Raw genomic sequence first — 27044 nt, 5'->3', positions numbered from 1 at the left:
CCCAACCACTACGAGCTCACCAGGAAGGATCTGATGGTGAAAAACATCAAGAGGTACCGGAAAGAGCTGGAGAAGGAAGGCAGCCCCCTGGCCGAGAAGGACGAAAATGGCAAATATCTGTACCTAGGTCAGTGGAAACCCCCCCACCTTCCCCCACAAGCTTCTACTGGGGTCAAACCGATGCCTAAAGCCCCTCATAAACATTAGATTTTCATCCCTTTCACTAGAGGGGTCCGTGAGCCCCTATAATATGGCACGACGCCTCATTTATTTAATTTCCGTCTCTTTTAGACTTTGTGCCGGTCACCTTCATGCTTCCAGCCGATTACAACTTATTCGTCGAAGAATTTCGGAAAAACCCGTCCAGCACCTGGATCATGAAACCCTGCGGGAAAGCCCAAGGAAAAGGCATATTCCTCATCAACAAGCTGTCACAGATTAAGAAGTGGTCCCGGGACAGCAAGACCTCCTCGTGAGTGATGGAAAAGCCGCCGTCATGTGGTACACCGCCATTGTAATACTCTTAAAGGGGCTGTCCAGGACTTGGATAGCATAGGTCATCAATGGTAGGTCAATGGGGGTCAGACACAGCGCACCTCCAGGGTTTCAGCTATTTTCTACTTCCATGGTGGCTGGATGTACACGGTATACACAGCTCCATACATAATGTAGTGGCCGTTTTTTGGTACTGCAGCTCAGCTCCTACTGAAGTTAATGTAACTTGAATTGCAATACCTACTAATGGCCACTACATGGTGTGTAGAGCTAGAGCAATATGGCTCCATACACCGTGTAGTGGCCATTCTTGTGTACTACAGCTCAGATTCTATTGAAGTGAATGTGATTTGAATTGCAGTACCTACTAACACAGCTCCATACACCGTGTAGTGGCCGTTCTCAGGTACTACAGCTCAGTTCCTATTGAAGTGAATGTGATTTTGACTGCCGTACCTACTAATGTCCATTACACGATGCACAGCTCCATACACTGTGTAGTGGCCGTTCTCAGGTACTACAGCTCAGTTTCTATTGAAGTGAATGTGATTAGGATCACCATACCTACTAATGGCCATTACACGATGCACAGCTCCATATGCTGCGTACTGGCCGTTTTCCAGTACTACAGCTCAGTTCCTATTGAAGTGAATGGGATTTGAATTGCAGTGCCTACTAATGGCCACAAACACGGTGTAGAGAGCTGGAACAATATGGCTCCATACACCGTGTAGTGGCCATTCTCGGGTACTACAACTCAGCAGTTCCTATTAAAAAGAATGTAACTTGGATTGCAGTACCTACTAATGGCCACTACATGGTGTACAGAGCTGGAACAGCACATTTGTATACACCATCTATTGGCAGTGTTTGGGTACTGCAGCTCAGTTCCTATTGAAGTGAATATGATTTGGATTGCAGTACCTACTAATGTTCACTGCACGATGCACAGCTCCATACACCGTGTAGTGGCCATTCTCAGGTACTGCAGCTCAGTTCCTATTGAAGTGAATGTGATTTGGATTGCAGTGCCTACTAATGTTCACTGCATGATGCACAGCTCCATACAATGTGTAGTGGCCATTCTCAGGTACTGCAGCTCAGTTCCTATTGAAGTGAATGTGATTTGGATTGCAGTGCCTACTAATGGGCACTAGCTGGTGTAGAGAACTGGAACAGCACACATACACTGTGAAGTAGCTGTTCTCAGGTACTACAGCTCAGTTCCTATTGAAGTGAATGTCATTTGAATTGCTGTACCTACTAATGGCCACTACATGGTGTACAGAGGTGTTACAATATAGCTCCATACACCGTGTAGTGGCCGTTCTCGGGTACTACAACTCAGCTGCTATTGAAAGGAATGTGATTTGGATTGCTGTACCTATTAATGGCCATTACACGATGCACAGCTGCATACACCATGTATTGGCTGTTTTTGGATACTGTAGCTCAGTTCCTATTGATGTGAATGGGACTTGGATTACTGTACCTACTAATGGCCATTACACTGTGTACAGAGCTGGTACAGCACTGCTCTATACACCGTGTAGTGGCCATTATTGGGTACTGCAGCTCAGCTCCTATGGAAGTGAATGTGATTTGAGCTGCAGTACCAAAGACCAGCCACACTATGGTGCATAGAGCTGAGATGTTCTGACTCCGTACACTGTGTCCTTCCCGGTGTAGTGGGAGCTGCAAACCTCTAATCTACAAGGATTCTGGGTGTCACACGTGCACTAATCTGATATTAATGACCAGTTTTACATCATGGCATGTCTACACGTAATGCTGCCACACACTGGGGTTAAGGGCCATACATGGGGGAACATCAGCATGCTCCCAGCTCCCCCTTGTGGTGTCTGCAGGCATCAAGAATTTTATCATTTAGAGGGGTTATCCACCTTCTGGGACTTTTTTTTTACTTAAATGGATGTATTTTAGGCTAAGAATACTCTTTTTCCATTGGGTTCCATTATAAAATGTTGCACCATTTTGCCTTTTATAGCCTCTGTTATTTGCTGGCTGCTGGAAATAAACTGTGGAAAAAGAAGTGCAATAGGGTCTTACCCCGGTAGAAAGGGGGGATGAAGAGGGGTGGTATTACTCACCTATAGGGGTTGTGAAAATTACAACTCCTATAACAGCATGTAAGTTACTCCAAGCCACGGCAGCGGTCCCCAAAATGGCAGATAACAGAGAGTAGTAGAATAGGGTGTCCAAGCCGCGACAATGACTAGCCGATCATGAAGATTGTGGATTAATGTTGCTTTAGGCTAAGTTCACACTTCCGTTGTTTTGCATCAGTCACAAGCCGTAGCCTTGAGGAATTACGGTATCCTGCAAAATAGTTTGCAGGAATCCTGTTTTTCCCCATAGGTTTCTATTAGTGACGGATTGTGACTGATGATGCTGCGTTGCATCCGCTGCGTCGCGGTCAGTCGTTTTTTGAGCAGCGCGATCCGTAGGATTTCGCTGCGCATGCGCTCTCTGGCTCCCCGCCCCCGTAACCAGGATAAACATCGGGTAACCAAGCAATGCGCTTTGGTTAGTTACCCGATATTTACAGTGGTTACGGGTGCAGGGAGCCCGCGCTAAGCTGGTATCCAAGATAAATATCGGGTAACCAAGCAAAAAGTGCTTTGCTTTTAGTTACCCGATATTTACCCTGGATACAGTGTGCAAGGAGGCCGACACTTCACCACTCGGCTCCGCCCCCTCCCGCACTCCGCATGTATACACACACACTTACACACACACACACTCACTTGTCCCAAGCCCTGCAGTCCCCGCGGCACTGACGTCCTCAGCTCCACGGCCCCGCTCGGCTCCGCCCCCTCGCGCTCCGCCCCCTCCCGCACTCCGCATGTACACACGCATGTAGACACACACACACACACACACACACACACACACACACACACACACATATATATATATATATATATATATATATATATATATATATATATATATATATATATATATATACACACACTCACTCGCTCACCTGTCCCCAGCCATGCAGACCGTGGCACTGACGTCCTCAGCTCCGCCCCCCGAACTCCGCCCCCCGCACACAACGGAGTCCGACAAAGAAATTCTTTTCTTTGTCACCGTTGTCATCCGTTGTACAACGCATCAGTCACATGCGTCAAGCAACGTATGTGACTGATGCAAAACAACAGAAGTGTGAACTTAGCCTTATTCAATGCACAGGTCAACGCGTTTCGGGAGACACAGCTCCCTTCCTCAGGTCAGACTGGCAAGAAACATCAAATCTCTTGATGTTTCTTGCCAGTCTGTCCTGAGGAAGGGAGCTGTGTCTCCCGAAACGCGTTGACCTGTGCATTGAATAAAGCAACATTAATCCACAATCTTCATGATCGGCTAGTCATTGGCGTGGCTTGGACACCCTATTCTACTACTCTCTGTTAATTGCTGGCTGCTGAATGAGTTAACTGAGAGTCTATCAGTTGGCTCACTATAATGGTTTGGTGGAGAGCTTGTTACACTTTTTATATTCTTTTTCCGACCTCCTCTCTCAGCTGATTTATGACCACCGACCACATCCAAGTTCAATGTGTCAGGAAAAGCCAAACTGTGCAAAATTTTCAAAGAAACCCAATTGTAAAAATGATTTATAGCCCAAAATAAAAAGAAATTCCACTTAAAGCTATTGCCCAGTGCAGTTGGGTAATGGGAATGAAGGGATTGAGGTCCATATTTAGACAGACCAGGGCCCAATAAACTCCTCTGTAGTCATCTGACCCATATTTCCCATTTTTAGGACAAATTGGGTTTACCGTAATAACATTCATGCTAATGTCATGGCAAAGAAATATGTGTACTATATTACAGTAAAAAAAAAACAAAACTTAAAAATTCTACTTTTCAGGTTTGTGTCCCAGTCTTCTAAGGAAGCCTATGTCATCTCCTTATATATCGATAATCCTTTGCTGATCGGCGGGAAAAAATTTGATCTGCGTCTGTACGTGCTTGTGACGACATACCGGCCGCTGAAGTGTTACATGTAAGTAATGGTCACTTATATGTGATATATAGACTGAATGTATCTTTCTAAACCGGCAATCATACAGCAAAAAGAAGAAAATGGCCTCTGTTATGCTGCCTGCAATATTCAGTCCTTTAAAGGGAGTCTGTCACAGGTCAAAAGTGTCCAGTTTGTTGCTCTTATTTTATTCCTGCTGCTCCCCTGAGTATTCCGGTTTTTGTAAATTCGCCAAACGGTTCCAGAGATATGAGCCTTTTTTATTTGGTGCACATTTTTATGGTTGTTATGGAGGTTTGGCTCACAGGCTCCTCAGGGGCGTGTCCTTAGGCTCCTCTGCATAATGAGCCACACCCCCTCGGTAAAAATAAAAATTAGCACTCAATATAAAGGCCTATATCTCTAGAACCGTATGTCGGAGTTACAAAAAAATAAAAAAGGAATACAACTGGCCACTTTTGACCTCTTTAAAGTATTTAGGACTTTATTGCAGCAAAAATAGTAAAGTACTTAAAAAAAACCATATTTATATATATATATATATATATATATATATATATATATATATATATATATATATATATATACTGTACATATGGGCGGCACGGTGGCTCAGTGGTTAGTGATTATCTGCAAGGAGTTTGTATGTTCTCCCCGTGTTTGCGTGGATTTCCTCCGGGTTCTCAGGTTTCCTCCCACACTCCAAAGCATTGCCAATGTATGTAAAGCGCTGTGGAATTAGTAATTAATAGCGCTATATAAATGAATACAATTATTATATATATATATATATATATATATATATACACCCACACTCATTATATATACAGTACAGTGCCTACAAGTAGTATTCAACCCCCTGCAGATTTAGCAGGTTTGATAAGATGCAAATAAGTTAGAGGCTGCAAACTTCAAACAAGAGCAGGATTTATTAACAGATGCATAAATCTTACAAACCAACAAGTTATGTTGCTCAGTTAAATTTTAATAAATTTTCAACATAAAAGTGTGGGTCAATTATTATTCAACCCCTAGGCTTAATATTTTGTGGAATAACCCTTGTTTGCAATTACAGCTAATAATCGTCTTTTATAAGACCTGATCAGGCCGGCACAGGTCTCTGGAGTTATCTTGGCCCACTCCTCCATGCAGATCTTCTCCAAGTTATCTAGGTTTTTTGGGTGCCTCATGTGGACTTTAATCTTGAGCTCCTTCCACAAGTTTTCAATTGGGTTAAGGTCAGGAGACTGACTAGGCCACTGCAACTCCTTGATTTTTTCCCTCTTGAACCAGGCCTTGGTTTTCTTGGCTGTGTGCTTTGGGTCGTTGTCTTGTTGGAAGATGAAATGACGACCCATCTTAAGATCCTTGATGGAGGAGCGGAGGTTCTTGGCCAAAATCTCCAGGTAGGCCGTGCTATCCATCTTCCCATGGATGCGGACCAGATGGCCAGGCCCCTTGGCTGAGAAACAGCCCCACAGCATGATGCTGCCACCACCATGCTTGACTGTAGGGATGGTATTCTTGGGGTCGTATGCAGTGCCATCCAGTCTCCAAACGTCACGTGTGTGGTTGGCACCAAAGGTCTCGATCTTGGTCTCATCAGACCAGAGAACCTTGAACCAGTCTGTCTCAGAGTCCTCCAAGTGATCATGAGCAAACTGTAGACGAGCCTTGACATGACGCTTTGAAAGTAAAGGTAACCTTACGGGCTCGTCTGGAACGGAGACCATTGCGGTGGAGTACGTTACTTATGGTATTGACTGAAACCAATGTCCCCACTGCCATGAGATCTTCCCGGAGCTCCTTCCTTGTTGTCCTTGGGTTAGCCTTGACTCTTCGGACAAGCCTGGCCTCGGCACGGGTGGAAACTTTCAAAGGCTGTCCAGGCCGTGGAAGGCTAACAGTAGTTCCCTAAGCCTTCCACTTCCGGATGATGCTCCCAACAGTGGAGACAGGTAGGCACAACTCCTTGGAAAGGGTTTTGTACCCCTTGCCAGCCTTGTGACCCTCCACGATCTTGTCTCTGATGGCCTTGGAATGCTCCTTTGTCTTTCCCATGTTGACCAAGTATGAGTGCTGTTCACAAGTTTGGGGAGGGTCTTAATTAGTCAAAAAAGGCTGGAAAAAGAGATAATTAATCCAAACATGTGAAGCTCATTGTTCTTTGTGCCTGAAATACTTCTTAATACTTTAGGGGAACCAAACAGAATTCTGGTGGTTTGAGGGGTTGAATAATAAATGACCTCTGAATAAACTTTTCACAATTTAAAAAAAAAAAAAAAAAAAAAAAGAAATAACATTCTTTTTTGCTGCATTTCACACTTCCAGGCTGATCTACAGTCCAAATGTCACAATGCCAAGTTACTTCCGAATGTGTAAACCAGCTAAATCTGCAGGGGGTTGAATACTACTTGTAGGCACTGTGTGTATATATGTATATATATATATATATATATATATATATATATATATATATATATATATATATATATATATATATATATATATATATATATATATATATATATATATATATATATATATATATAATGTAGATATAGATATAGATATATATATCTCATTTGTTTTTCCCGCAGCTGTACACCAGGTGGAATACAGTGTTAATGTTATTTATATCACTACAAAAAAAAAACAATGGTCAATTGCTGACGCAGGGGTTAAAAAAAGACCCAAAAACAGAATCCCTTTATGCTCCGCCCCCGGGACCTGCCCGTCATCTCCTTACACACATTTTGTAATGTTCTTCCCGCTCCAGGTACAAACTTGGATTCTGTCGTTTCTGCACTGTGAAATACACCCCGAGTACGAGCGAGCTGGACAACATGTTTGTTCATCTGACGAACGTCGCTATACAGAAACATGGGGTAAGGAGATGGGGGTCATATACCGGGGCTGTAACTGCTGCCTGGAGGGTTCAGAAGATCTGGTATCATCTAGTCAGGTCTATTAGAAGCTGGAGGACACTAGGACCCATTTATGTCAACAGTTTAAGAAAAATAACTGTCAATGTTGCCCCTAGCAACCAATTACTGCACAGTACTCCTTTCACCTGAGCTGTTTAAAACATGAAAGCTGAGCTCTAATTGGTTGCTATGGCCAACAACAGGCCTTTTTTTTTTCTCCAGAAGAGCTAACTATGTTACCGGGCCAGGTGCTGAATACAAGCTGCCGTAAACGGTAACTTGTATCCTGTGGATGGTAGTGAAAGGGAATTTACAAATTCACTGTTAATGAATGACTAATATCAATGCAGTGAAATTCCTACAATCCGACATCTGATAATCCAGAAAGTCTGATCACATGTACCCTCATTGGCTATTATACAGAGTACCAACAATTGAGATTGTGGGGTGTCCCCGGTATATGGCAGGCCTTGTGGGGTGTCCCTGGTATACCGCAGGTCTTGTGGAGTGTCCCCGGTATGTGGTAGGTCTTGTAGGGGTGTTCCTGGTATATGGCAGGCCTTGTGGGGTGTTTCTTGTGTATAGCAGGTTTTGTGGCGTGTTCCCGGTATACGTCAGGTCTTGAGGGGTGTTTCTGGTGTATACCAGGTCTTGCAGCGTGTTCCCAGTAGACAGCAAGTCTTGTGGGTGTCCCCGGTACACGACAGGTCTTGTGGAGTGTCGCCAGTACACGGCAGGTCTTGTGGAGTGTCCCCGGTACACGGCAGGTCTTTTGGAGTGTCCCCGGTACACGGCAGGTCTTTTGGAGTGTCCCCGGTACACGGCAGGTCTTTTGGAGTGTCCCCGGTACACGGCAGGTCTTGTGGAGTGTCCCCGGTACACGACAGGTCTTGTGGAGTGTCCCCGGTACACGACAGGTCTTGTGGAGTGTCGCCGGTACACGGCAGGTCTTTTGGAGTGTCGCCGGTACACGGCAGGTCTTGTGGAGTGTCCCCGGTACACGGCAGGTCTTGTGGAGTGTCCCCGGTACACGGCAGGTCTTGTGGAGTGTCCCCGGTACACGGCAGGTCTTGTGGAGTGTCCCCGGTACACGGCAGGTCTTGTGGAGTGTCCCCGGTACACGGCAGGTCTTGTGGAGTGTCCCCGGTACACGGCAGGTCTTGTGGAGTGTCCCCGGTACACGGCAGGTCTTGTGGAGTGTCCCCGGTACACGGCAGGTCTTGTGGAGTGTCCCCGGTACACGGCAGGTCTTGTGGAGCGTCCCCGGTACACGGCCGGTCTTGTGGAGCGTCCCCGGTACACGGCCGGTCTTGTGGAGCGTCCCCGGTACACGGCCGGTCTTGTGGAGCGTCCCCGGTACACGGCCGGTCTTGTGGAGCGTCCCCGGTACACGGCCGGTCTTGTGGAGCGTCCCCGGTACACGGCCGGTCTTGTGGAGCGTCCCCGGTACACGGCCGGTCTTGTGGAGCGTCCCCGGTACACGGCCGGTCTTGTGGAGCGTCCCCGGTACACGGCCGGTCTTGTGGAGCGTCCCCGGTACACGGCCGGTCTTGTGGAGCGTCCCCGGTACACGGCCGGTCTTGTGGAGCGTCCCCGGTACACGGCAGGTCTTGTGGAGCGTCCCCGGTACACGGCAGGTCTTGTGGAGCGTCCCCGGTACACGGCAGGTCTTGTGGAGCGTCCCCGGTACACGGCAGGTCTTGTGGAGCGTCCCCGGTACACGGCAGGTCTTGTGGAGCGTCCCCGGTACACGGCAGGTCTTGTGGAGTGTCCCCGGTACACGGCAGGTCTTGTGGAGTGTCCCCGGTACACGGCAGGTCTTGTGGAGTGTCCCCGGTACGAGGCAGGTCTTGTGGGGTGTTCCCGGTATATGACGGGTCTTGTGGGTGTCCCCGGTATGTGGTGGTTCTTGTGGGGTGTCTCTGGTATACGTCAGGTCTTGTGGGTTGTTCCTGGTATACGGCTGGTCTTGTGGGGTGTTTCCGGTATATGGCGGGTCTTGTGAGGTGTCTCCGGTATACGGCGGGTCTTTTGGGGTGTCTCCGGTATACGGCGGGTCTTTTGGGGTGTCTCCGGTATACGGCAGGTCTTGTGGAGTGTCCTCCGTATACGGTAGGTCTTGTGGGGTGTCCCCAGTATACGGTGGGTCTTGTGGGGTGTCCCTGGTATACGGCGGGTCTTGTGGAGTGTTCCTGGTATATGGCAGGTGTTGTAGGGTAATGAACAAGCAGAGGCATCGGCACCACCTAGATAGAAAGGAGTTCTGTGCTGATACTAAACACTTGAAGTAGAAAGGAAAGACACAAGGATCATATAATGTATGTGCAATAATTATCATCTCTTTAAAAAGTTAAGTACAAAATCCCCTTATAATTAATATATATAGGGGATGTAAACCTGACTACCTCTCAGCCAAAATAAGGCTCAAGATGAATGAAATAAAGGTATAGTCACATGGTATACAGCCCAGAAGAGATAAATGCAGGAAGCCCCTGAGGAAGCCACCCTGCTTGGCGGAACGCGTGGGTATTTCATTGTTTTCTCCCCATTTTCTATTTTGGGTCATTGATGCACAGGTCACACGTAAATTCTGGTCTAAGTATTTATTAATTTTTGTAGTTCATTCTTTGGATTCTGTGACCTACTGAGGTCATACTTCATTGACCATCTTCCTACTTCTATGTTGGCATATATATCTTCTGGGCTGTATGCCAAGAGATTAAGTTTTGGTGCCAAAAAAGCACCAAAAACACCCTGTGAGAACATAGCCTTACTATAGAGCTACTGGTGCTTATCATGTTTGTGTCTTTCCTTTTTACCTCAGGTGTTTTGGGGTGTTCCTGGTATGTAGTGGTTAGTGGCAGTATCACTTGGTGCCCGTGCTGAAATCACCTACCATGGGCACGTGATCATCAGAACTTGACCAAGGAGCAATGGAAGAAGGCGCCTGCCCTCGTTCGCCATCATATCGAGGGCCGGTGCGTCTCTGACCTGGGCTCTGGTGTTTTGGTGCATGAAGGGAACTTACACTATATTAACCAGGGGTATTAATGTTCTGGCTGAGCACTGTATATAGAATGTATGTACAGTGAGGCAGGTACTCGGCGCAGATGATCGCGCCGTGCTCGTCCTTCTTCCAGTACATCGCTCCCTCCCCGCGGCTCCTCACTGCGGTATAAGATGCTGTTCTCTCTTCCAGGATGATTACAATCACGTCCACGGCGGGAAATGGACAGTCAGTAATTTACGTCTGTACCTGGAGAGCACGAGAGGACGAGAAGTCACTGATAAACTGTTTGATGAAATTCACTGGATAATCGTCCAGTCCCTGAAGGCAGTGGCGGTGAGTCAGCCATTCACCTGTGCTGGGAGCCGGGCACCGTCATATCACTGCCGCGCAGAGGGCTGCGGGCCACAGCGGCGGTGACCACTGGTGCCATCAGTAATGAGGCCGACGGTGGAAAGTCACAACGCCACTGATTACAGTGGAAAACAGCGGAAGGTCTTTCTTTCTTTCCTTCTTTTTTCTCCTTTCTCTCATTCTTCTATTTCTGTCTTTTTCTATCTATTTTTCTTTTTTTGTTTCTTTCTTTTTTCTATCTTTTTCCTTTGTCATTCTTTTCCTTTTTTCTTTTTTTCTCTTTTCTTGTCTTTCTTTCCTTCCCTCACTTTTTTCTCTTTTTATTTATTTTCTTTATTTTTTTCTTTCTCTTAAATTGAACCTTTTTCACTTACTCTCCCTCTTTTTATTTTATTTTCTCTCTCTTTACTTCTTTCCCTGTCTTTCGTTTTCTCTTTCTATATTTCTTTTTTCTTTTTATTTGTTTTTTTCTTTATCTGTCTCTGTCTTTTTTTATCACTCATTCTCTTTCCTCCTTTCCTTTTTTCTCCTTTCCTTTTCCCCTTTTCTTTTTCTCCTTTCCTTTTCCCCTTTTCTTTTTCTCCTTTCCTTTTCTCCTTTCCTTTTCCCCTTTCCCCTTTATCCGCTTTCCCCTTTTTCCGCTTTCCCCTTTTTCCGCTTTCCCCTTTTTCCGCTTTCCCCTTTTTCTGCTTTCCCCTGGTTCCGCTTTCCCCTTTTTCTGCTTTTACCCTGTTTCCGCTTTTACCCTGTTTCCGCTTTCCCCTTTTTCCGTTTTCCCCTGTTTCCGCTTTACCCTTTTTCCTTTCCTTTCTTCTTTTTCCTTTCCTTTCCTCTTTTTTTCCTTTCCTTTTTCTCTTTTTCCTTTCCTTTTTCTCTTTTTCCTTTCCTTTCCTCTTTTTTCCTTTCCTTTCTTCTTTTTCCTTTCCTCGTTTTCCTTTCCTTTCCTCTTTTTTTCCTTTCCTTTGCTCTTTTTCCTTTCCTTTGCTCTTTTTCCTTTCCTTTGCTCTTGCTCTTCCTTTGCTCTTTTTCCTTTCCTTTGCTCTTTTTCCTTTTTCCTTCCCTTCCGCCCGGCAAATGCCAAACATAAGTATTGGCCCTCATTTATCCAGTGAGGCTGCAACCATGTCTATTTGGCCTCCGTTGACACAGTCCACAGATCGGCATACTTTCTTTAATATTTTGATACAAGTAAAATATATCTTTGTACCGTGTTAGCCAGTAGAGATAAAAAAAATTGTTTAAAAGAACTGAGAGTCCTCAGTGGTTGATACCTTTTAATGGCTAACTGAAAAGATGGTAATAATTGCAAGCTTTTGAGACTACTCAGGTCTCTTCATCAGGCATGGTATAACACAAAATCTGAAGAGTCACATATTTATACACAACAGGACATAGAAAAGTGCAGTAAAAAAAAAAAAAAAAAAACAAGTTATATAAAACAGAACTATCACTATGGCAGGGGGGCAAACTGTTGTGGCCATAAATTTTGCTGCAGTTCAGTGTGAAAGTTTTATTGTCCTTTGATCAGGGTCTGGTCCAGGGCTGTGACACGCTCGGATGGTCAGAAGAGCACCTCTCTTAATTGATGTAAAAAGACATGAATCCATGAGACACATTCATTCCTGCTCTGAATGTGTCAAAGGTCATCATAAGTTTGTACTCCCATAGTCTCCTGTCTCTCTGGGACTTGAAGTTTCCTTTCAATACCAGCAATTTCATGTCCATGATGCTGTGGTTGGGGTTACAGAAATGTTTGGCCACAGGTAGATCCATCCTTTTTTCTCTGATTGTGTGGCGGTGAGAATTCATCCTTGTCCTGAGCGGTTATCCTGTCTCCCCTACATACAGGCCCCCAGTTGGACATTTGGTACATATAATTAAGTACACCCCATTGGTTGTGGTGCAGGTGAAGGTACCTGGGATCTTGTAGTCCTGATGTGATCTGGGAATCTTTATCTTGTCCGTTGTCAATATTAATGGACAGGTCTTACATTTTTTCTGGTTGCAGGGAAATGTTCCTGTTGGTGTTGGAGAGGACAGGGAGCTTCTGACAATGATGCTTCTTAGATTTGGGGGCTGTCTAAAACACAGAAGTGGGGGGTCTGGAAAAATAGATTTTAACCGGGCATCTTTTTGCAGTAATGGTTGTAGTTTCCGTGCAGCTCCTCTAAACACCTCCAGATGTGGATTGTAGGTGACTACAAGAGGGACCCGGTTGTTTTCTTCTTTAGTTTTATAATGTAGGAGATGGTTTCTTGATATTCTGGTGGCTCTTGTAATCTGGTTTTCAATTGTTCTTGGGTGGTAGCCTTGATTCAAAAAGGTTTTTCTGAGGCCCTCAAGGTGATTGTCTCTATCTGTACTGTTGGAACATATCCGATTGTACCTGATGGCCTGGCTGTATACAATAGAGTTTTTTATGTGTTTTGGATGAAAACTGTCCCATTTCAGGTATGTTGGACGGTCAATTGGCTTCTTGTACAGGGATGTCTCTATTTCATTGTTCCGTAGTTTAATGATGGTGTCCAAGAAGTTGATTTCCGTGCAGGAGTAGCTGAGTGTTAGGTTGATGGTGGGATGAAACTGATTAAAGTGTTCATGGAAGGTCTTCAGCTGCTCCTCAGACTCTGTCCAGATGATTAAAATATCGTCAATGTAACGGTAGTAGGCCAGAGGCCTGATAGGACAAGAGGAAAAGTCACTCTCAAGCTTGGCCATGAAAAGATTACATCAATTAAGAGATGTGCTCTTCTGACCATCCGAGCGTGTCACAGCCCTGGACCAGACCCTTATCAAAGGACAATAAAACTTTCACACTGAACTGCAGCAAAATTTATGGCCACAACAGTTTGCCCCCCTGCCATAGTGATAGTTCTGTTTTATATAACTTGTTTTGTTTTTTTTGTTTTTTTTACTGCACTTTTCTATGTCCTGTTGTGTATAAATATGTGACTCTTCAGATTTTGTGTTATACCATGCCTGATGAAGAGACCTGAGTAGTCTCGAAAGCTTGCAATTATTACCATCTTTTCAGTTAGCCATTAAAAGGTATCAACCACTGAGGACTCTCAGTTCTTTTAAACAATTTTTTTAATATTTTGTGAAGAGAACTGTTGACATATATACCATTGTATTGCTTTACTTCCTAGGTTCAGCCCAAATGTAATGTGATCAGGTCTTGAGCCCTTTTTCCAGGGTGTCTTATGTGTTTTATTGCCTTTTTCATGTTGAAGCCGCCTGCAGATGGGCTGCGATGTAGAGTAAATGATCTGTAGCGCAGTTCCTGTGTGCGGCCAGCAGGTGGCGGCAGTATAGCAGTCCGTGCTGCAGCTGTTTGCCGCAGCGCAGCATTAGTGGACGGATCTGACGCCAGAATGTTATTCCAGGCGGCGGCTCCTGTGGTCGGTGGTAAACATTATGTAGCATATAATTACACGCTGCCGCCCGCGTACTTATGTGGTTACTTGTGACCTACGTACATGTGTCTGCTGTAACCGCAGGGTCCACAGTCAATTACAGCCGGGGGTTCTGGATCCAATCAAAGACCCAAACCTCAAATGACTGGGTGGGGGGCGTACAATGGGGGGAATCACAGGATAAGCTGCAATTACAGCGTAACCCTTATTCTATAGCGTCTCCAGTCTCTCTGACCCTCTTTAACCCTTTGATCGCTGCAGTCGAGAGAGAGACACCGGCCCGATCAAAAGGCTCTCCCCTTTTCAATAAGGTGACAAGGCTTCCTAATGATGCGATCATGGATTAGGGGACAGAGAAAAGACCCCCCCAGGGCTGACTGTGCGTAATACCTGCTTGGGCCGTAGGTATTAACCCCTTAATGGCCTGTTGGGCATACGCGCTACAGGTCGAGTGCGGGTGTACGGAGCAGGCTCCGGCTGTGTTACACAGATGGCACCGGCTTCTAAAAGCAGCAAACGGAGCTAGCTCCGTTCACTGTTGTTTAACCATTTGGATGACACTGTCAATTTCTGACAGCAGAGGTTTAAAAAAGGATTTAATCATGGGGTACTCTACAATAAATCTGGCTTCGATCCCTGGCTATTGCCTCTACCTGGGCAGTGAATGGTTAATATTGGCCTTCTGATACCCTGCTTTATAACGTGGAGTGTCATCCCCCGGCTTTTATCTTTTGTTTTGTGGGAACAAGTCATCTGTGGGCTGAGTCAAGGCCAAATATGATGGGAAGAAGAATATCAGGGATCACATTGCAGCTGTTACAGGAGAAACCTGCATATATATATATATATATATATATATATATATATATATATATATATATATATATATATATATATATATATATATATTTATATATATATATATATATATATATATATATACATACATTTATATATACAGTGTGTGTATGTATGTGTATGTGTATGTGTGTATATATATATATATATATATATATATATATCTATATATATATATGTGTGTGTGTGTGTGTGTGTGTGTATGTATGTTATATATATATATATATCTACATATATATATATATATATATATATATATATATATATATATATATATATATATATATAGATATATATTTTTTTTTTACGGACCGCACCAAAAAGGGCTTAAAAATAACTTTCAAAGAATATTCTAATCCATTTTGCGCCAACCCAGAGAAAGTATTTCCCACATCGCAAGCTTTGTAGTGTCATCCAAACGCTTTCTCCCACCTCCCCTGAAACACATGTATGCTCGGCTTGGATGAGTGTACATATTATTATTATTATTATTGTTATAATATTTTTTTATTTTTTTTACATTGGGCAGAGTGTAGAAAGATCATTATGCCTGTTCCATATCTCATGACATCCCCATACAGAACAGAGAGTCGGTCAGTTGTGTTAAAATCTGGCCTTAAATAATATTTTATAACCCCCTCAAATAGTTTTTATATCTTTAATTTTTTAAGCTCTTAAATTACATTTTCTTTTTTTATTATTTTATTTATTTATTTATTTTTATCTATTTTTTTTTTTTGATTCATTTTTTATTTTGCCTTTTAGTCATATATATATATATATATATATATATATATATATATATATATATATATATATATATATATATATATAAAAGGCAAAATAAAAAATGAATCAAAAAAAAAAAATAGATAAAAATAAATAAATAAAATAATAAAAAAAGAAAATGTAATTATATATTATATATTATATATATATATATTTATTGCTATTTTTTGTTTGTTATATTAGCCAGTGATGAATAACGACAAGCACTGCTTCGAGTGTTATGGTTACGATATCATCATAGACGACAGGCTGAAGCCGTGGCTGATTGAGGTGAGTACCCCCTCCCATGCCTGATATAATATTATATATATTTTTGCTACGGTAATGGATTGTCAAGCTTGTTTTTAAATTCTGAGATAAAAGGGGTTTTCTACTACTTTTTATGATTTATTTATTTATTTTTTTTAAAAAAAAGGTCCTAATAAAGGTTTTAAAGGGAATTTGTCAGACGGATCAACCCTCCTAAGCCATCTATATGGGCATGTAGGTCATAGGAAGCTGAATAAAATTATACCCTTATATCTGAAATATGATGTCTTATTGAAGAGAAATCCATGTTTTTCTTAATATGTAAATGAGCTGTTAAGATCTCTGGGCGGGACCGAGAGCTTCCTGAGAGTCCGCCACCAGGGATTCAGGCATCCGTCCATCGACCATAAAAGGGCAGAAGGAAAGACAGTGCCTATCAGTGCATGCCCCTAAACACCTAATTTACATATTAAGAAAAACATGGATTTTTCATCAATAATTCATCGGATCGCAGACATCAAGGTGTCATTTTATTCAGCTTCCTATGACCTACATGCCCATATAGATGGCTGTGGTGGGTTGATCCTACTGACAGATTCACTTTAAGTAAAAAAAAAAAAAAAACTCACCCTCATGTCTCCTCAGTACTGCTGCCAGTCTTAGGAGACTATTCTTTCAGATCAACTGTGACTCCTGAAGATTGAATGTAGCCACAACATGATGTTGCTGGAGGAGAAAGTGACGTGGGACCCTCGCAGCAATAATGAGGAGCATAGAGGGTCTGGCAGGCGAGTATGTGCTTTTTTTTTTTTTCGTTTAATATTTCTTTATTATTTCAAAAGTTTTCATATAACAGAAGATAAGAAATGCATAAGGGTCTTTCATGTTACCCAATGTTACAGCATATGAAGATTATAAAATAACCTATGTCTTGAAGTCTCGTAAAACGTATGGTACTATGAAATGTATCGCAAATCATGTGGAAGGTAAAATCTGTAAAACATCCTATAGAACATCTTAATTTTAACATGTAATAATCTTCTATCTTTATATTTATTCCGTGTAAAGTGTTAAAGGCAACTCCTTCTGTATAGTCTGGTTCAATAGGTATGAAAACATGACCCTATGTATATCAATTAGGTGAGAAAGAGATATAGAGAGAGGGAGAGAAAGATAGGTAGAGAAAAAGGGAAGGAGGGGAAGACATGGGGAAATGGGGGGGGGGGAGAAGGTCCTTTTTTTTTTTTTTTTTAATAAAAAAACTTATACCACCATTTTTAAAATAAGAAAAAGTAGTGGTCAATCCCTTTAAATGGGAATGGGGAAGGGTCTTTCTTTCTTGGTCAGGGCGGAGAACAGTTACAAAGAGCATTGCTCTCTCTGGAGGACCGGTCCTGTCCTGCATTACACAGATCACCCAGTCGCGCTAGGTATAGGAGAGTACAGTGCCTTGCGAAAGTATTCGGCCCCCTTGAATTTTTCAACCTTTTCCCACATTTCAGGCTTCAAACGTAAAGATAAAAATGTTAATGTTCTGGTGAAGAATCAACAACAAGTGACACAATTGTGAAGGAGAACGAACTTAATTGCTTATTTTAAACTTTTTTAAAAAAATAATAAACTGAAAATTGTTGCGTGCAATATTATTCATCCCCTGTAAGTTAATACTTTGTAGCACCCCCTTTTGCTGTGATTACAGCTGCAGTCTCTTGGGGGATGTGTCTATCAGTTTTGCACATGGAGAGGCTGAAATTCTCGCCCATTCTTCCTTTGTAAACAGCTGGAGCTGAGTGAGGTTGGATGGAGGCGTTTGTGAACAGCAGTTTTCAGCTCTTTCCACAGATTTTCGATTGGGTTCAGGTCTGGATTGTGACTTGGCCATTCTAACACCTGGATGCTTTTATTTGTGAACCATTCCATTGTAGATTGTGCTTTATGTTTGGGATCATTGTCTTGTTGGAAGACAAATCTCCGTCCCAGTCTCAGGTCTTTTGCAGACTCCAACAGGTTTTCTTCTAGAATGGTTCTGTATTTGGCTCCATCCATCTTCCCATCAATTTTAACCATCTTTCCTGTCCCTGCTGAAGAAAAGCAGGCCCAAACCATGATACTGCCACCACCATGTTTGACAGTGGGGATGGTGTGTTCAGGGTGATGAGCTGTGTTGCTTCTACGCCAAACATATCATTTGGCATTGTGCCCAAATAGTTTGATTTTGGTTTCATCTGAGCAGAGCACCTTCTTCCACATGTTTGGTGTCTCCAGGTGGCTTGTGGCAAACTTTAAATGACACTTTTTATGGATATCTTTGAGAAATGGCTTCCTTCTTGCCACTCTTCCATAAAGGCCAGGTTTGTGCAGTGTATGACTGATTGTTGTCCTATGGACAGACTCTCCCACCTCAGCTGTAGATCTCTGCAGATCATCCAGAGGGATCATGGGCCTCTTGGCTGCATCTCTGATCAGTCTTCTCCTTGTGTGAGATGATAGTTTGGAAGGACGGCCGGGTCTTGGTAGATTTGCAGTGGTATGATACTCCTTCCATTTCAGTATGATCGCTTGCACAGTGCTCCTTGGGATGTTTAAGGTTTTGGAAATCTTTTTGTAAACAAATCTAGCTTTAAACTTCTCCACAACAGTATCACGGACCTGTCTGTTGTGTTCCTTGGTCTTCATGATGCTCTCTGTGCTTTACACAGAACCCTGAGACTATCACAGAGCAGGGGCATTTATACAGAGACTAGATTACACACAGGTGGCTTAGGCTCCTTTCACATTGTGTTTCAGTGGCTCCGTCAGGGCATACGTCCGAAATCTCGCCCCTTCCCCACAAAACGAGTTTCGGACGTTTGCACCGACAGGGGCATTGAGTATAATGGAGCAGACAGAGCAAGCGTATGCTCTGTCTTGCACCATTTTCGGGTTTATACGTTAGATGCAGGCGGACACCCGAACGTAGTCTGCTACATCTGGGCATCCGCCTATGCTTGCTCCGTCTGCTCCATTATACTCAATGGCCCTGTCGGCGCATACATCTGAATCTCGTTTTGTGGGGGAGGGGAGGGATTTCGGACGTATGCCCCGACGGAACCACTGAAACACAATGTGAAAGGGGACTTATATTTATCATCATCAGTCATTTAGGACAACATTGGATCATTCAGAGACCCTCAATGACCTTCTGGAGTGAGTTTGCTGCACTGAAAGTAAAGGGGATGAATAATATTGCACACCCCAATTTTGTTATTTATTTTTTTAAAAAGTTTAAAATAAGCAATAAATTTCGTTCAACTTCACAATTGTGTCCACTTGTTGTTGATTCTTCACCAGAACATTAACATTTTTATCTTTGTTTGAAGCCTCAAAATGTGGGAAAAGGTTGAAAAATTCAAGGGGCCAAATACTTTCGCAAGGCACTGTACCAAGCGAAAGTAAAGGGAGAGGGAATACTGGGTCTAGGGAAGGGGGAGATGGTGACCCCTGACCGAACCTACTGCTGGTCCTTGGGGTCCCTCCCCACCCTAAATAGGTTCTGCCCCTATGCGCCAAGCTGGATCTTGACCCTAGGTATCCCAGTGCTGAACCCTAAAAAGGAATGGGTGAGATGAGCTTTTCTTCAACCCCAGTAAACACTATAGAAGACACAAGGAGGACACACAGGGAAAATGTATGAACTACTGTACTTATCCACAGATGACTTGGGTAGACGTTCAGAAAAGTTACTGCAACAATACCACAGATGAGTGCAAGCCACCTGCTTGCATGCAGGGCATGTGACTGAACTGAAAATATCACCAGCACAAGTATAGGGAAAATGAGAGTATTTATCCCAAGAGAGATGATTAGTGGCTGAAGGGAAGAGGAGCTCTGCTGGGTCCTAAAGGGAAAAGGATGAATTCCCAGCACTGAATACTGCCAGCAGGAACAATAGAAAGTCAGGGAGCATTTTGAGCAGCCAAACGCTGTGACCTTCTATTGCCGGACACTACAGTACTGTCTGTCATCCGTGACACACCCGTGACCTCAATTCATATGAATACATACTGTGTAATACTTCATTTCACCTGCGGGGGCGCTGCAGAGAAAGTAAACACCTTGCTGCCAGGTTTTCGCACATATCATGGCCGATCAAAGGAGGACCACACGACTCCGGCCACTTAATGCACCCCGGTCTATGTCGGTCGTACATGCGGAAACAGTTTGGCGGTTTTATAAATGATGTTGTGTCTCCGAGTGACCGTCCTTCCTGCTCTCTTCAAAGCCCTGAGAACGCTTCAGCCATTTGTGACCGACTTCCTATTTTCATTTCAGTCTTTCTTTTTTTAGACGCCTTTTTATAATATTCCACGTACGTAGACTGATGTTATTACATGTGTCACCGGCTCCAATGTGAGCACAGATTTCCAGCGTCCAGGAATAGGTTGTAAAAAAGGAAAGAGTCTGAATAGCTTATTTGTAGCATGTAACCATGGAGACACATTGCTCTGCATAGGAGCTGTATACACAAAACGGTAAGAGATTTTTAACCCGTTTCTAAGACTTTTTGTTTATTTAAAGGGATTGTCCATCACTTAGCTATTGATCTTTAGGATATCCAGACCCTCCAGTGATCAGCTGTTTGCAGCTTCTGCCTGATGTATACAATGTACTGAACCTGAATAGTGCCGCTCCATACACCGTGTACTGTAGCTCCATTCCTATTGATGTAAATGGGATTCTGAGCTGCAGTACCCAGAATGGCCACTATACAATGTACGGCGCTGTGCTGTCAGGGTGGACGTCCCATTTATCTGATGTTGATGACCTAAGCTAAGGATAAGGTCCTCTATTTGTAAGACCTGGACAATCCCTTTAAATGCATTAGCGCAAGGGTGTACATTGCAAGCAATGTCAGACTGATGATTGCCCCCCCCCCCCCCCCCCCCCCCCCCACCCGCCATCTTGATCTAACATGCCTGGTATTGCTGTTCTGTATCTAACAGGTTAACGCTTCTCCGTCGCTCACGTCGAGCACCGCCAACGACCGGATACTGAAGTACAACCTGATCAATGACACGCTGAACATCGTGGTCCCAAACGGGGAGATCCCGGACTGCAAGTGGAATAAAGTGCCCCCCAAAGAAGCCCTGGGGAGCTACGAAATCCTGTAAGACGCAACCCCCCCCCATGATACATGTAAACTTGTAAGCAGTAATCTGCCGGCCAGCGAGCAAACGATTATTAGCTGATTGCATCTGTACAGGGCCCTTGTAATGGGGACGCCGGGGCTGTAGAGGGGGTGGGGCGCTGGGGCTGTGGCAGAGGCTGTAATGGGGGGGTGCCATGGCTGGGGCTGTGGTGGGAGGCTAGACTGTAATGGGGGGGGGGGGCACCGGGGCTGTAATGGAGGTGGGGGAGGTGCGCTCCGGAGCAGCAGCTGTGGCGGGGTGGCGGGGCTGCAATGGGGGATGGGGGGAGCATTAAAGCAGGCTGTAGCTGTGCCGGGGGTGGTATTGGGGGGGGGGGCTGTAATGTGGAGACGTGTTGCAGCTGTAATGGGTAGGGGGGGTGCCTGGGTTGGAGCTGTGGCAAGGGCACCAGGGCTGTAATGGGGGGGGGGAGGGAGTACAGGGGCTGTAATGGGGGTAGAGTGGGTGCTGGGGCTGTATTGTGCGGGATGGGGGACCGGGCTGTAATAGGTGGGGTGCTGGGACTGTAATGGGGGGTGCCTTGGGGCTGTAATAGGGCGGCGCTGGAGCTATGGCAAGGGCACCGGGGCTGTAATGGAATAGGGGGAGACGTTTTAGGGCTATAATGGAGGTAGCGGGGGGTGCCGGGGTTGTAATGGGGGGAGGGGGCACCGGGGCTGTAGTAGGAGGGGCTCGTTGGGGCTGTAATGGGGGGAGGTGGCACCGGGGCTGTAATGGGGGGCAACTTGGGGCTGTAATAGGGGGGGGCGCCGAAGCTGTGGCAAGGGCACAGGGGCTGTAATGGAAGGGGGGAGGGGGTGCCGGGGCTGTAATGGGGGGAGGGACATTGGGCTGTAATGGGGGGGAGGGGCATTGGGGCTTTAATGTGGGGCAACTTGGGGCTGTAATAGGGGGGGCGCTGGAGCTGTGTCAAGGGTGTTGTGGCTCTATTGGGGGACACCATTGCTGCAGCTGTGGTGGTGGGGGTCCCGGGGCTGTAATGGGTGGGGTATGTTGCAGACATAATTGTTGTAATAGGGAGCGCTGGGGCTGCAACTGTTGTGTGGTTGTGGGGTCTCCGTGGTTGAAATTTTCCTGGAAATGTTCACCACCAGCCCCCACCCCCCACCCCCCACCACATTTTTTTTTACTTGTTCTGTGGGACCTGTGCAGTTCTAGGTTCTGCTACTCCTCTAGGACCCCTCTAATCCACCCCCCGTTCCCCCGCTTTGTGTAGGTGACGCTATTTGCTTCTGTCCTATTGTTGTAGATACGATGAGGAGGCGGCGCAGGCAGACGGATCAGAACGGGACCTGAGGAACCGACCAGGACAGACATTTGGTTTCAAAGGCGGCCGAAGCAAAGAGCCCGGGAGATCGGCCCCCACGACCTGGAAGTAAACGGTTCACAGGGACATCGGGGGGGTGAAGGTCCGGAGTTTTCAGACCAAAAGGGAAGGAGCATTAATGTGATGGAGGTGGAAAAACCCACAAAGTCTTATGGACACGCAGAAGAGGAGACTAATAATGAAGTTATTGATTGTTTAGGTGGAATTTATAGGGATATTGATGCCCCCGGATGTGGGAATCCATAACACAGACGCACAGGAAGAGCGCTGTGCGCATCTAAATGTCTTCCCTAACATCTCCAGTCTGGTGGAACTAAAGAAATATTATCTATTTATTCATAAGAGGCTGATTGTAAGAATAATGAAGTCCTTTTACTTTATAGTGAAAACCGTTTTGTAATATCTCGCTCCCAGTCCGAGATGTGATCGATTAAAGTTACCAGCCTGAAGCCTGAGGCTGCACTACTGAGACGTCCTGGCCCCCGGCCTGCTGTGCCCGGTGCTGGGTTGTCATGGAGACCACTAATCAACAAATGTCAATATTTACAAGTTCCGTGGGTATGCATGCTGATTTAGATCCATGTAAAGTCATGTTATCTCGGATTCGCAGTAGTGCAGCCTCAGGCTTCGGGCCTGCAGCTTTAACTGATCATATCTTAGACTAGAAGTAAGAAATTAAGAAACTGTTTTCACATTTCTAATGTGCAGTAAAAGGCCTCTAAATTAGCGAGAAAAAGCGGCAGAGGACTTAATTATATCTGGCGGTTTCTGGTCTGCTCATTTGGGGATGCATACCTTTGCATAGGAGCTGTATACAAAAAACGGGGGCAGATTTTTAATCGTGGCTCTTTGCTTTGCCTATTGAAGCCGTAATCCTGCCAAAAACGTTTCTCAGCTATCAATAGGAAAGGGGATAAATGTATTGTATGCAGTGGTCATTCATCTGCTCTCCCATAGAAGTGAATGGAGTAGTGGTCACTCCTGTGCATTCCCATAGAAGTGAATGGAGCAGTGGTTACTTGTGTGTTCTCCTATAGAAGTGAAAGGAGCAGTGGTAACTTGTGTGTTCTCTCATAGAAGCGAATGGAGTAGTGGTTACTCTTGTGCTCTCCCATAGAAGTGAATGGAGTAGTGGTCACTCATGTACTCTCCCATAAAAGATAATTGAGCAGTGGTCACTCATGTACTCTCCCATAAAAGATAATTGAGCAGTGGTCACTGGTGCTCTCTCATAGAAGTGAATGGAGCAGTGGTCACTTGTGTGCTCTCCCATAGAAGTGAATGGAGCAGTGGTCACTTGTGTGCTCTCCCATAGAAGGGAAAGGAGCAGTGGTCACTTGTGTACTCTCCCGTAGAAGGGAAAGGAGCAGTGGTCACTTGTGTACTCTCCCATAGAAGGGAAAGGAGCAGTGGTCACTTGTGTACTCTCCCATAGAAGTGAATAGAGCAGTAGTCATTTGTATGCTCTCCCATAGAAGTGAATGGAGCAGTGATCACTTGTGTGCTCTCCCATAAAAGATAATTGAGCAGTGGTCACTCGTGTGATTTTACAGAAATGAATGGTGCAGTGGTCACTTGTATATGCTCCCATAGAAGTGAATGGTGCAGTGGTCACTTGTATATGCTCCCATAGAAGTGAATGGTGTAGTGGTCACTTGTGTGCATTCCCATAGAGGTGAGTGGAGCAGTGGTCATGTGTTCATTCCCATAGAAGTGAATGGAGCAGTGGTTACTCATGTACTCTCCCATAAAAGATAATTGAGCAGTGGTCACTCATGTACTCTCCCATAAAAGATAATTGAGCAGTGGTCACTGGTGCTCTCTCATAGAAGTGAATGGAGCAGTGGTCACTTGTGTGCTCTCCCATAGAAGTGAATGGAGCAGTGGTCACTTGTGTGCTCTCCCATAGAAGGGAAAGGAGCAGTGGTCACTTGTGTACTCTCCCGTAGAAGGGAAAGGCGCAGTGGTCACTTGTGTACTCTCCCATAGAAGGGAAAGGAGCAGTGGTCACTTGTGTACTCTCCCATAGAAGTGAATAGAGCAGTAGTCATTTGTATGCTCTCCCATAGAAGTGAATGGAGCAGTGATCACTTGTGTGCTCTCCCATAAAAGATAATTGAGCAGTGGTCACTCGTGTGATTTTACAGAAATGAATGGTGCAGTGGTCACTTGTATATGCTCCCATAGAAGTGAATGGTGCAGTGGTCACTTGTATATGCTCCCATAGAAGTGAATGGTGTAGTGGTCACTTGTGTGCATTCCCATAGAGGTGAGTGGAGCAGTGGTCATGTGTTCATTCCCATAGAAGTGAATGGAGCAGTGGTTACTCATGTACTCTCCCATAAAAGATAATTGAGCAGTGGTCACTCATGTACTCTCCCATAAAAGATAATTGAGCAGTGGTCACTGGTGCTCTCTCATAGAAGTGAATGGAGCAGTGGTCACTTGTGTGCTCTCCCATAGAAGTGAATGGAGCAGTGGTCACTTGTGTGCTCTCCCATAGAAGTGAATGGAGCAGTGGTCACTTGTGTGCTCTCCCATAGAAGGGAAAGGAGCAGTGGTCACTTGTGTACTCTCCCGTAGAAGGGAAAGGAGCAGTGGTCACTTGTGTACTCTCCCATAGAAGGGAAAGGAGCAGTGGTCACTTGTGTACTCTCCCATAGAAGTGAATAGAGCAGTAGTCATTTGTATGCTCTCCCATAGAAGTGAATGGAGCAGTGATCACTTGTGTGCTCTCCCATAAAAGATAATTGAGCAGTGGTCACTCGTGTGATTTTACAGAAATGAATGGTGCAGTGGTCACTTGTATATGCTCCCATAGAAGTGAATGGTGCAGTGGTCACTTGTATATGCTCCCATAGAAGTGAATGGTGTAGTGGTCACTTGTGTGCATTCCCATAGAGGTGAGTGGAGCAGTGGTCATGTGTTCATTCCCATAGAAGTGAATGGAGCAGTGGTTACTCATGTACTCTCCCATAAAAGATAATTGAGCAGTGGTCACTCATGTACTCTCCCATAAAAGATAATTGAGCAGTGGTCACTGGTGCTCTCTCATAGAAGTGAATGGAGCAGTGGTCACTTGTGTGCTCTCCCATAGAAGTGAATGGTGTAGTGGTCACTTGTGTGCTCTCCCATAGAAGGGAAAGGAGCAGTGGTCACTTGTGTGCTCTCCCATAGAAGTGAATGGTGTAGTGGTCACTTGTGTGCATTCCCATAGAGGTGAGTGGAGCAGTGGTCATGTGTGCATTCCCATAGAAGTGAATGGAGCAGTGGTTACTCATGTACATTACCATAGAAGTGAAGGGAACAGTGGTCACCCATAAAATATAATTTAGCAGTGAGCTCTCTCATAAAAGTGAATGGAGCAGTGGTCACCTGTGTGCACTTGGTTCACACAGAGAGAACAGGACCTCACTCTCATGATGGGTCAGGGTCCAGCAATCGTATAGATAGGTGATTATCCTCTGGGGTTTTACAGCCCTATAGGCCCTTTTTGTACCTCTGTATTCACCTATAGCAGTGCATGTGCATGGGTCATAGATACATCAAAGGAGTAAAAAACAAAAACGGACAAATTCAGCTCAGCCGCACGGACTCGCAGAGCTCTGCTACATCTGTACCCCACAGTTTCGGAGTCACCGTGCTGATGAGGAACCCTACCGGGAGCCATACATCCTGAGGACTTTCCATGTCACATTGTATAAGTATGTGCCCCCCTTGGATCCCCTCGTCTGATCCTGACGCCCCCTCTTACTTCTACATTAGCGGCTGAAGATTTCCAACATTTTACAACCAGCTCAGATCCATCGTACTTTTCTGGCGCTGACCTCTACGGGAGGCGAATGTTATTCTACAGGATGACGGGGGCCATTGTTCTGGCCGGAGGGTCTGTGTGATGTTCGGCAGGAAAATAAACAGCTCAGCGGGACCCCTCTGGCTCTTGTTTATGCATAAAAACACCGCAGAGTACACTTATTCTACCTGCACAGACTTTGTAGAATGTTTTATATTCCTAATATATCAGCAGAGGGGCACTTTGATTTTTGGCGGCTTATATAATGGTTTCCTGTAGCCACCACTAGGAGGAGCTCACTGGTTTCCTGTATCCACCACTAGGGGGAGCTCACTGGTTTCCTGTAGCCACCACTAGGGGGAGCTCACTGGTTTCTTGCAGCCACCACTAGGTGGAGCTCACTGGTTTCCTGTAGCCACCACTAGGGGGAGCTCACTGGTTTCCTGTAGCCACCACTAGGGGGAGCTCACTGGTTTCCTGTAGCCACCACTAGGTGGAGCTCACTGGTTTCATGCAGCTACCACTAGGTGGAGCTCACTGGTTTCCTGCAGCCACCACTAGGGGGAGCTCATTGTTTTCCTGTGGCCATCACTAGGGGGAGCTCATTGGTTTCCTGTAGCCACCACTA

General features: G+C 45.0%; 1 protein-coding gene across 2 annotated transcripts in view; it reads left to right on the top strand.

Moving 5' to 3' along the window:
* Positions 1–26607, top strand: part of TTLL1 (TTL family tubulin polyglutamylase complex subunit L1) — a 65980-nt gene extending 39373 nt beyond the window's left edge. For both annotated transcript variants that reach the window (XM_075344231.1, XM_075344230.1), the window contains exons 3-10: positions 1–127; positions 292–472; positions 4394–4528; positions 7287–7395; positions 10634–10777; positions 16042–16128; positions 21090–21253; positions 22546–26607. The exon at positions 1–127 is cut by the window's left edge and continues 82 nt beyond it. In XM_075344231.1, coding sequence (XP_075200346.1) covers positions 1–127; positions 292–472; positions 4394–4528; positions 7287–7395; positions 10634–10777; positions 16042–16128; positions 21090–21253; positions 22546–22675 — 1077 coding nt within the window. In that variant the 3' untranslated portion in view covers positions 22676–26607. The remainder of the gene's footprint in view (positions 128–291; positions 473–4393; positions 4529–7286; positions 7396–10633; positions 10778–16041; positions 16129–21089; positions 21254–22545) is intronic.
* Positions 26608–27044: the final 437 nt, after the last annotated feature.

The sequence above is a fragment of the Anomaloglossus baeobatrachus genome, chromosome 4 (assembly GCF_048569485.1).
Source record: "Anomaloglossus baeobatrachus isolate aAnoBae1 chromosome 4, aAnoBae1.hap1, whole genome shotgun sequence".
In the NCBI taxonomy this organism is placed as follows: domain Eukaryota; kingdom Metazoa; phylum Chordata; class Amphibia; order Anura; family Aromobatidae; genus Anomaloglossus; species Anomaloglossus baeobatrachus.
Note: the sequence above shows the minus strand (reverse complement) of the source record. Positions and strands in the feature narration are given on the sequence as shown.